Source organism: Loxodonta africana, chromosome 21, assembly GCF_030014295.1.
Source record: "Loxodonta africana isolate mLoxAfr1 chromosome 21, mLoxAfr1.hap2, whole genome shotgun sequence".
In the NCBI taxonomy this organism is placed as follows: Eukaryota; Metazoa; Chordata; class Mammalia; order Proboscidea; family Elephantidae; genus Loxodonta; species Loxodonta africana.
The window spans coordinates 26,648,577-26,660,869 of NC_087362.1; the positions used below are offsets into that span (position 1 = coordinate 26,648,577).

The 12,293-nt window shown below is 41.7% G+C and overlaps 1 gene segment (V, D, J or C); it reads left to right on the top strand.

The window, feature by feature from the left end:
• Positions 1-2,412: 2,412 nt before the first annotated feature.
• The window catches only part of LOC104846689 (immunoglobulin heavy constant gamma 1-like), an 868,336-nt gene continuing 858,455 nt past the window's right edge, over positions 2,413-12,293 (top strand). The window contains 2 exon segments of the C gene segment in view: positions 2,413-2,458; positions 2,538-2,862. Of these exon segments, the coding sequence occupies positions 2,413-2,458; positions 2,538-2,862 (371 nt within the window).

A 12,293-nucleotide genomic window follows, 5' to 3' on the forward strand; every position in this document is an offset into this window, starting at 1 on the left:
AAAACAAACACCTATCTAAGATAAAACTATTGGTCTCTATTCATCCAGAGCAAAAGAGAAAGAAGGGAACAACAGACTCAAAGAAGGAAGTAGCCTGCAGGATTAAAAGTCTACATGAACTTTGGCTTCATCTACTATGAGGTCAGAAGAACTAGATGGTGTCCGGATTCCACTACATACCATTGTAGTAAAGGCCGCAATAGATGGACCCTGATGCAATGGGAGAAAATTATAGAACAGAACCTCGTATTCCTAAAAAAGCAAACCAGACCTACTGGACTGGTTGGGACTGGAGGAATCCCTGAGAATATTGTCCTGAGGTACTCTTCAAAACTTAAATCAAAACTAACACCTGAGGTCACCTTATAACTAAATAATAAACAGGCTCAAAAAACTATGACTATCAACAGCAAATACTGTGCACCTTTAAAAAATCACCTATATGAGACCAAATGGTCAACAATTACATTAAAACAAAATAAACAAACAAAAAATAGTAATGCAGCAGGGAAACTAAATTAATGTAGACAAAACAACCAGAATGGAAATAATGAGAATATATACACACTGTGAAGAATGTAACCAATATCATTGAACAACTTGTGCAGATTGTTGAATGGGAACCTAAACTGTGTAAACCTTTACCAAAAACACAATAAAATGCTATTTCAAAAAAGAAGAGGAAGATTTCTCTCAAGAGCAAATAGGTGTGTTAGTCCAGGTCCTCTGAGCAGAAAACAGCAAGTAGGACTAATGTGCAAGAACATTCCTCTTCAACAGACTACCTCAAAGAACTGAGGACCTACAACAGAAACATCCCAGAGTCTAGGACTTGGTATGTCTGATGATGGAGAGAAAGGCAGTGAGGAGAGGTAGCGTGAGACCAGACCTAATCTACCGCACAGGAAGGACTGGGGTGTGTACTACAGGGTCTCAGAACAACCAGGCACAGGGCCCTGCCTCAGAAGCAAGTGCAGGGAAGGAAGGGATGGGTTTCCTGTCAGGGTCTGGGGCTTTCCCATTCCCCCTGCAGCTTTCCCTGCTTCATGGCTCTGAGACCCCTTCCTGCGGCTGACACTCGTGAGTTAGATTTGTTAGAGTAAACATCTATCTAAGATGCATTACCAAAGAAGCAAGGCATGCACGCGCTTAACTGTGTTTATTTACTAATCTGTAGGGCACAATCTCACCTGGATTTCACTACATCTTTGAATTAATCTGAAATTTTGCACTACAGATTAGTAAGTAAACATAATTAAGCCCATGTGTACCTTGCTTATGGTAAGCCAGTACATACTGTGCTTACTGGTTAATCTGCCCTTGAGAATGCAGAGGGCAGAGTGTCAAAGAGGAGGAAGAGAGACTTCATAACATTTTGTGTGGCCCCTTGTTTGTGTTCTGGGAGCCCCGGAATGGTCCCTACGTCTCCCTGTCGGAAGAGAATGGAGGGAAATACCTTAACACAGTATTTGTTTAGGTTTCAAAGTAGAACAAAGAAATCTTTAGGGACAGGTTCCAAACCAAACCAAACCTATGGCCATCTATTCGATTTCAACTCATAGCGACCCTATAGGACAGAGTAGAACTGTCCCATAGGGTTTCCAAGGAGCGTCTGGTGGATTCTAACTGCCAACATTTTGGTTAGCAGCCGAATTCTTAACCACTGCACCACCAGGGACAGATTAAAAAAAAAATAGAAACCTAAAAATGGTGAAATGTTCTCCATGTTGAACTCCAGACTTCTCGTATGAACAAACTTATATTGTCAAAAAGAAAGAAACAAGGTCCAAGTTTAACATGAAGACTCAGTGCCTGTGACCCTCATCTTTAACTCGAAATTGCACGGACTTGAGAGATAACTCTGAGCAAAGCCCACATTCCCTGAGATGTTGGTTCCCTCCTCAGGTAGTAAAAATTGTAGGGCAACCCCAGGGTTTTAGGGCCTACCTGGCAGGTCTATTTAAAAGGGGCCATCTGGAAGGCCAGAGTCCTCCAAACTATCTCTACAACGTCACTTTATCACCTCAACACTTTATAACCACAGAAACTGAGGCAGGGATGCTCTGTGATGGTCCCCAGGCTCCTTGGAATTCAGGCTCACATAGACTTTCAAACCACTCTCCCCCCACTGTGGGCTGACAGATGCACTGGGGTGGGGGAGGCACTGCTTTGTACGGTACAGGGAATGGGTATTGGAACCTTGTCCTACCCTTCTCATGAGACTCAAGACTAGCAACTTTTTCTGCCTTGGCTTCTAGACTTACGAGGCCTGGGGAGTATCACCTAGAGAGCAAGGCAAAAATATGCAAAGTGGGGGACATCCGATTTAAACCCAGTCTGCCTCCACAGGGGCATCTCTCTCACCAACCAGCTGGGGTCCTCAGGGCTGTTCCTTTCCATCGACCTTCTGAGATGGGGTCTGCCACCATCCTCGCTCTCCTCATGGCTGTTCTCCCAGGTCAGCCATGGCCCGAGGTTTGAAGTCACAGAATGGGTGAGAGGAATAAACTTCTGATCTCTGAGTCCTGTCTTCACAGGTGTCTGTGCCCAGGTGCAGCTGGTTCAGTCTGGGGCAGAAGTGAAGAGCCCTGGGCAGTCTTTGAAGATCTCCTGTAAGACATCTGGATCCAGTTTTACAGGCTACTGGATCAGCTGGCTGCGGCAGATGCCCGGAAAGGGCTTGGAGTGGATGGGAGGGATTTATCCTGGTGATTCTGATACCTGCTACAGCCCATCCTTCCAAGGCCAGGTTACCATCTCCAGTGAAAACTCCATCAGCACCACCCACCTTCAGTGGAGCAGCCTGAAGACCACAGACACAGCCATGTATTACTGTGCAAGGGGCACAGTGAGAGAAACCATGTCCCAAGAGGGACAGAAACCCTCAGCCAGCTTCAGCTACAGAGTAAAAGTCTCAGAGGCACTTCCACGTGGGGCCTCTCAGTTCACCACCAGAGGAAACACTCTCTGCTGTGTCCTTAGGAGTGAGAAATGAGGAGAACAGGACCATGGGCCCTAATGCTGATATGACAGGGACTCCTTTCTGGGGGCATTGATGCTTTTTGTTGGAATGTGGGATCTCTGGAGCAGCTCTCACTGTGTTGTCTAACACACTTCCCCGTAATGTTCGTTACATGCTTGCCATCAAATATCTACCTAATACATGCATCTTAAATTCATTAAACATTTTAATCAGTGAAAATTAGATGCAATCTATATTGCCTTCCTTTTTTCCTTCCTTCCTTCCTTCTTATTTTCCTTCCCTCCCTCCCTTCCTCCTTTCCTCCTTTCCTTCCTTCTGTCCTTCCTTTCTTCTGTTTTTCCTTCTTTCCTCTATTTCTTGTCGTAAGTCATGAATTCCCTGGTTGTGTTCATTGTAGTTATTGCACTATTGATGCTTGTACTGACTGGTTAGCCTTTGTCAGGATGCATAAGATTAATGAAGACTTTTCTTTAAGTAATTTTAACAGTGCCTTTAATCATTTATCTATTTATCCTTATTTCAATGTCTTTTTTTTTTTTTTTTTTTCCCTACTACCTCTAGTATAAACATCATCTATGACCTCCTGGAAAAGCTGTTACTAAGAACTAGATGTCACTTTGCTCTGTGTTCCTTGGTTGAGGGTTGGGATGAGGGCTGCGATCCTCCAGGATATGTACCCACAACTGAAAGTGACCAAGAATGCACTGTGGATGAAAGAGTGCTGCACTTACATCCTGTAATCAATATGAGTCCATAGACAGTAGGCCTTTGCTTTTGTTGAGGCTGATGGAAAAGTTTAGAACAGATAGTGACGAGTATAGCAAAACAAGATTAGCGTAATTATGTATAGCGGTCAATGGGCTGAAATCAAATGAGGAAAATCTCTAGAAAGATGAATCAAATCTTGAGGGGCCAAAATGTTTTGTTGGATTTGCCTTAATTTTTGGCTAGGAATAAGAGTCTATTACTCAAGAAATATGCTGCAAAGTCTTATTTTTTACACAAAGCAGAGAGATGAAGAAAAATATGTAAATTCAATACACTTCTGAAAGTGAGCAACACTTTGTAAGAGGGAATAGACTCACCATTTGTCTCATCCTGGTACTCTGTTAAGTGAGGAGACACTTCCACAGACGGAACTTCATTAAATGTGCAAAGGCTGGTGGTCTTAAAAGACCAGAAGGGGTCAGGAGAGAGGGTACAGGAGAGAGATCAGAGAGCCTCATCACTGTTGTGTGTCACCTGAGAAACAGTAGGCAGGTGGGGAAAGCTGAAGGAGCAAGAGAGAACACTCGGTGGTACAAGTGGGTGAGAAGTAAAGCCTTGTAACAAGACACATCCTTAACAGAATGAAGTCACCAAAGAAATGCTCGCTGCAAAATATTCCTTCTATGATCCACAAGGAAAAATTAAAAGTTTGTTAAAACCTCCTCTTTTCCAGTCTTTGTGCATCTGCATATCACCCAGAGGGTTTTCAGTCAGGTACTGAAGTGGATTTGGGGCTCCATCCTCAGAACATGAGCCATGGTATCTGTGTCTGTGCTCTTCACAGTCATCTGCACTTATGCGTTCAACCAAGCTTAGTGCAAACTTGTCCCTGGTGGCTGGATGAGATTTAGTAGTGACTCTCAGCACGTATCTCATCCAGGACTCACACCACAGAGGTGCAAGCAGGTACCTGCCTCAGGGGAAGAGAACACAGGCTCACAAAGAGACTGAGCAGAGGTCCACTTGATGAACCCTAGAAATTGAGAGTTGAGGTGTTAGCTGTGTCCCAAATAGGGACAAGTGTTAGAACACAAACCTACATTTGTGGGTAACCCCTGCATGAAGGAATGTTCAGAGGGATATGGGTGCAATGTACATCCTCATGTCCCAGCACCAATAGACTTCAGCTCCATATTCTCACCAATCCTCACACTCCACACGGTTGTCCTGGCTGAGAGTAGAGAAACCAATGACTATGCCTCTGTACGGGGAAGGGCATGCACATATACCTGCTCCCCCTGATGCAGAAAATCTACACAGCTCCTGACCCTGTGACTATAAGAGGAGCCCAGCCCAGTGTGTGAGATTACCTGCACCACTCTGCCACTCTGAACCCATGGAAGAACCCAGACCCTCACTATGGAGCCTGAGATGGGATTTTATTTTTTCTTTATTACATTTTACAAGGCAGTTATCTAGCAAAATAAGAACATTGATTTGTAGATATGAGAGAGACAGAGAGACAGAGAGAGAGTAGAGACTTTTAAGCCAGTTGCCTCTGTGTTTGAAGAAGCCCAGAAACAGTCGCAAACATCCATTAATAGTTGGACCTTGGAATGTACAAAGTATGAATCTAGGAAAACTGGATATTGTCAAAAATGAAATGGAATGCATAAACATTGATATCCTAGGCATTAGTGAGCTGAAATGGACTGTTATTGGACATTTTGCATCCAACAATCATATGGTCTATCTACTATGCCAGGAATGACAACTTGAAGAGGAATTGCATTGAATTAATTGTCAAAAAGAACATTTCAAGATCTATTTTGATGTAAAATACTGTGAATGATAGGATAATATCTATATGCTTACAAAGAAGACCATATCGTACAACTATTATTCAAATTTATGCTCCATACACTAGCACCAAAGGTGAAGAAATTGAAGATTTCTACCAACTCCTGCAGTCTGAAATTGATTGAACATGCAATAAGGATGTATTGATAACTATTGTTGATGGGAATGAAAAAGCTGGAAACACAGAAGGATTGGTGGTTGGGAAATATGGCCTTGGTGATAAAAATGATGCCAGGGATCAGGTGACAAAATTTTTCAAGACCAACAACTTCTTCTTTGCAGCTACCTTTTTTCAACAAAATCATATACATGTGGACCTCACAGGTGGAATACACAGGAATCAAATCGGCTACATCGGTGGAAAGAGACAATGGAAAAGCACAATATCATCAGTCAGAACAGGCTATCAATTGCTCATATGTAAGTTCAAGTTGGAAACCCTGGTGGCTTAGTGGTTATGTGCTACAGCTGCTACCCAAGAGGTCAGCAGTTCAAATCCAACAGGCGCTCCTTGGAAACTCTATGGGACAGGTCTACTCTGTCCTACAGGGTCGCTATGAGTTGGAATCGACTTGACAACAGTAGGTAGGTAAGTTCAATTTGAAGCTGAAGAAATTTAGAACAAGCCCAAGACAGTCAAAGTACGACCTTGAGTATATCCCACCTGAATTTAGAGACCATCTCAAGAACGCATTTGATATGTTGAACTCTAATGACTGAAGACCAGATGAGTTTTGGAATGATATTAAGGACATCATACATGAAGAAAGCAAGAGGTCATTAAACAAGACAGGAAAGAAACAAAAGACCAAAATGGATGTCAGATGAGACTCTGAAACTTGCTCTTGAATATTGAGTAGCTAAAGCAAAGAGAAGACATGACGAAAGAAAGTGCTGAACAGAAGACTTCAATGAGCAGCTTAAGGAGACAAAGTGAAGTATTATAATGACCTGTGCAAAGACCTAGAGTTAGAAAAGCAAAAGGGAAGAACAGGCTCGGTATTTCTCACGGTGAAAGACCTGAAGAAAAACTTCAGGCCTCGGGTTGCAGTATTGAAGGATTCTACTGGGAAAATATTAAATGACCCAGGAAGCATCAAAAGAAGATAGAAGGAATGCACAGAGTAAATATACCAAAAAGAATTGGTCAGCTTTCAGCCATTTTAGGAAGTAGCATATGATCAAACCCATGGTACGAAAGGAAGAAATCCAAGCTGCACTGATGGCATCCTTTAAAAACAAGGCTCCAGGTATTGACGGAATACCAATTAAGATATTTCAACAAATGGATGCAGCACTGGAAGTGCTCACTCATCTATGCCAAGAAATTTGGAAGACAGCTCCCTGGCCAACAAATTGGAAGAGATCCATACTGTGATCCTAATACTTCGCAACATGTTTTCTCCTTTTCAAAATGGGCGATTGAAAGCTTAACACCAAGACGATACTCTAAATAACCTGTAATTTTTTTTCCTGTCTTCTCTTTTCCACATATTTTGTTTATGACTTTGTTTTGTTATGTCCAGTCACCTGTGACTTCTGACCCCCAACATGAAGATTAGAGTCCAGATGTCCAACATGTATATCTTTAGTCTGATAAAGAGATGTCCTGCATGTATCTCTTTAGTCTCATAAGTAGTCTCTTGTAATTATCTTGTAATGTATAACTTATCCACCGTCTTTGGGTTACACGTCTAAAGACTCTGTGTAGCCCTTACAACAATGATATATAAGCTCTAAAGTAAAATTGCCTTTCGGGACTCCATGGAGACAGCCAATGTTGCTGTTGGGCTACCTGTTGGAGTCACCTCCTAACAAACTTTCTCTCTTTGATTTGGAGTACTTTTCATTGGATACACTGCTCCACGGCATGGACCCTAATCGGGCAACAATATTTATGCCTATTCCCAAGAAAGATGATCCAACTGAATTTGGAAATTATTGAGCAATATCATTAATATCACATGCAAGTAAAATTTTGCTGGGGATCGTTCATAAGTGGCTGTTGCAGTATATTGACAGGGAACTACCAGAAATTCAAGCCTTACTCATAAGAATGTAGTGGAACCGGTGATATCATAGCTGATGTCTGATAGATCCCAGCCAATAGCAGTGAATACCAGGAAGGTGTTTACTTGTATTTTATTGACTATGCAAATGCATTCGATTATGTGGAACATAAAAATTATGGATAATATTGCCAAGAACGGAAATTCCAAAATGTTTAAATGTGCTCATGAGGAAGGTGTACATAGATCAAGAGGCAGTCGCTCGAAGAGAACAAGGGAATACTGCATGGTGAAAAGTTAGGAAAGGTGTGTGCCAATTGTTCTCAACCCACCTGGACAAAGGAGATGAAGAACGCCAAAGACATCAAGTAAAGATGAGCCCAAGAGACAGAAAGGGCCACATAAACCAGAGACTACATCAGCCTAAGACCTGAAGAACTAGATGGTGCCTAGCTAACACTGATCACTGCCCTGACAGGGAACACAACAGAGAATGCCTGATGGAGCAGAAGAACAGTGGGATGCAGATCTCAAATTCTGGTTAAAAAAAAAAAAAGACGAGATTTAATGGTCTGACTAAGACTAGAGGGACATCGTACCCTTCATTAGCCCAAGACTGGAACTATTCCCAAAGCCAACTGTTCATACAGGGATTGGACTAAACTATAAGACAGAAAATTATACTGGTGAGGAGTGAGCTTCTTGGCTCAAGTAGACACATGAGGCTACATGGGCAACTCCTGTCTGAGGGGGAGGTGTGAAGGCAGACAGATGGGGACAGGAGGTGGTTGAATGGACACGGGGAATACAGGGCAGAGTAGAGGAGTGTACTGCCTCATTACAGGCAGAGAGGCTAGGAGTACATAGTAAGGTGTGTATACGTTTTTGAATGAGAAACTAACTTGATTTGTAAACTTTCACTTGAAGCACAATAAATTAAAAAAAGAAAATGGAAGGAATACACAGAGTGACTATACCAATAAGAATTCATCAACATTCAACCATTTTAGGAGGTAGCATATGATCAAAAACCGATGGTACTAAAGGAAGAAGTCCAAGCTGCACTGATGGCATTCTGGAAAAACAAGGCTTTAAGAATTCACAGAATACCATTTGAGATGTTTCAACAAACGGATGCAGCACTGGATCTGCTCACTCATCTATGCCAAGAAATCTAGAAGGCAGCTGTCTGGCCAACTGATTAGAAGAGGTCCATATTGTGACCCTAATACTTTGGAACATGATTTCTCCGTTTCAAAATGGGAAATTGAGAGCTTGACACAACTAATGCGATGATGATACTCTAAATAACTTATGTTTTTTTTTTTTTTCCCTGTCTCCTCTTTTTTCCACACACTTTTGTTAATGACTTTGTTTTGTTCCATCAGGTCACCTGTGACATGTGACAACCAACAGAAAGTCCAGATCTCCAACTTGTAAATCTTTAGTATGCTAAGGAGAGGTGCAGCATGTGTCTCTTTAGTCTCAAAAGGAGTCTCTTGTAATTATCTTGTAATGTATAACTTATCTGGACATCTGTGGGCTACATGTCTAAAGACACTATGTAAACTTTGTGATAACAATATATAAGCTCTAAAGTAAAACCAGTGGCACTGGGTACTGGGTTAAAGTAAAACTGCCTTTCAGGACTCCAAGAAGATAGCCAGTCTTACTGTTGGGTGACCCGTTGGCATCACTTCCTAATAAAATTCCTCTTTCTAACTTGGAGTATTTTTCATTGGCTTGACTACTCCAGGGCATGGACCCTAATCCAGTGATAATATTTATGCCTATTCCCAAGAAAGATGGTCCAAACAAATTTGAAAATTATTAAACAGTGTCATTAATATCACATACAAGTAAAATTTTGTTGAAGATCTTTCAAAAGTGGCTGCAGCAGTGTATCCACAGGGAACTACCAGAAATTCAAGCCGAATTCAGAGGATGAAGTGGAACTAGGGATATCATAGCTGATGTCTGATAGATCCTGGCTGATAGCAGAGAATACCAGAAAGATGTTTACCTGTGCCTTAATGACCATGCAAACACATTCGACTATGTAGATCATAACAAATTATGGATAACATTGCCAAGAATGGAAATTTCAAAACTTAATTGTCCTCATGAGGAACCTGTACATAGATCAGCAAGCAGCTGCTCGAAAAGAACAAGGGGATATTCATGGTCTAAAGGCAGGAAAGGTGTGTGTCTGGGTTGTATCCTTTCAACATACCTATTTAATTTGTATGCTGAGCTAGTAATCCAAGAAGCTGGACTATATGAAGAAGAATGGGGCATCAGGATTACAGGAAGACTCATTAACCACCTGTGTTATGTAGATAACACAATCTTGCTTGCCGAAAGTGAAGAGGATTTGAAGCACTTACTGAACATCAAAGACTACGGCCTTCAGTATGCATTCCACCTCAAATTAAAGAAAACAAAAATGGTCACACCTGGACCAATAAGCAATATCATGATTAACGGAGAAAAGATTGAAGTTGTCAAGGATTTCATTTAACTTGGTTCCACAATCAACACCCATGGAAGCAGCAGTCAAGAAACAACAGATGCCTTGCATTGGGCAAATGTCCTGCAAAAGACCTATTTAAAGTGTTAAAAAGCAAAGATGTCACTGTGAAGACTAAGGTGTGCCTGACCCATACCATGGTGTTTGCAATTGCCTCATATGCATGCATAAGCTGGACAATGAGTTAGACAGACCCAAGAATTAATGCCATTTAACTGTTTGGGGGAAGAATATTGAATATGCCATGGACTACAAAAAGAAAGGACAAATCTCTCTTGGAAGAAGTAAAACCAGAATGCTCCTTAGAGCAAAGGATGGTGAGACTACCTATCACATACTATGGATGTGTCATCGGGAGGCATCAGTCCGTGGAGAAGGACATCAAGCTTCGTAGTAGAGGGTCAGCGAAAAAGAGGAAGACCCTCAATGAGATGGTTTGACACAGAGGCTGCAACAACGGTCTCAAGTATAAAAATGATTGTGGAATGGTGTAGGACCCGGCAGTGTTTTGTTCTGTTGTACATAGGGTTTCTATGAGTTGGAACTGACTCAATGGCATCTAACAACACTGACAGAGTTTCACCTATAAATTATTTTGTTATTACTTTTAAACTACTGTTAGAAACTAATAAACACAGAGTTTTAACCAACATAGGAAGTGTGTCTCTACATGAAAACCCCTACAGATGCACCAAAATGATGAGCTGGTTTCCATCCCTCTGGATACAGGGCAGGAAGGGTGAAAGCTCTGTGAGTGCATTTTGAGATTCAGATGACCAGGGCTGAATGGCCTTCTGAAACTACTGCCTTGAGGTAATCTTGAAACTTTAAAACTGAAACTCTTTCCTAGAAGTCATCTTCAAACCAAACAATTGTTTTTATAATCGTGTGCTTTCTAGTCTATTCAGACACATAGGGACACTATATGACACAGTAAAAGTGCTCCTAAATGTTTCCTAGGCTATAATTTTTGGGAAGACAATTGCCAGGGCTTTTCATTCTCAGAGCTGATGGTGGCTGGTGGATTCAAACACTCTACCTTTAGGTTAGCAATCAAGTGCCTAACGATCGCCCCTTCAGGCCTCATTCAAACCAAACAATGTTGTTGTTGTTGTTAGGTGCCATCGAGTTGGTTCCAACTCACAACAACCCTATGCACAACAGAACAAAACACTGCCTGGTCCTGTGCCATCCTTACAATGGTTTTTATGCTTGAGCTCATTGTTGCAGCCACTGTGTCAATCCACCTCATTGAGGGTCTTCCCTTTGTCTGCTGACCCTGTACTTTGCCAAACATGATGTCCTTCTCCACGGACTAATCCCTCCTGACAACATGTCCAAAACAGGTCAGACACAGTCTCACCATGCTTGCTTCTAAGGCGCGTTGTGGTTGTGCTGCTTCTAAGACAGATTTGTTCATTCTTTTGGCAGTTCATGGTATATTCGATATTCTTCGCCAACACCACAATTCAAACGTGTCAATTTTTCTTTGGTCTTCCTTATCCATTGTAGAGCTTTCACGTGCATATGATGCAATTGAAAATGCCATGTTTGGGTCAGGCGCACCTTAGTCTTCAAGGTGACATCTTTGCTCTTCAACACTTTAAAGAGGTCCTTTGCGGCAGATTTGCCCAATGCAATGCGTCTTTTGATTTCTCGACTGCAGCTTCCATGGCTGTTGATTGTGGATCCAAGTAAAGTGAAATCCTTGACAACTAGAATCTTTTATCCGTTTATCATGATGTTGCTCATTGGTCCAGTTGTAAGGATTTTTGTTTTCCTTATGTTGAGGTGCAATCCATACCGAAGGCTGTGGTCCTTGATTTTCATTAGTAAGTGCTTCAAGTCCTTTTCACTTTCAGCAACCAAGGTTGTGTCATCTGCATAGAGCAGGTTATTAATGAGTCTTCCTCCAATCCTGATGAACCATTCTTCTTCATATAGTACAGCATCTCGGATTATTTGCTCAGCATTGATTAAGTATGGTGAAAGAATACAACCTTCACGCACACTTTTCCTGACTTTCAACCAATCAGTATCCCCTCGTTCTGTCCGAACAACTGCCTCTTGATCTATGTAAAGTTTCCTTATGAGCACAATTAAGTGCTCTGGAATTCCCATTCTTCACAATGTTATCCATAATTTGTTATGATCCACACAGTCGAATGCCTTTGCATAGTCAATAAAACACAGGTAAACACCC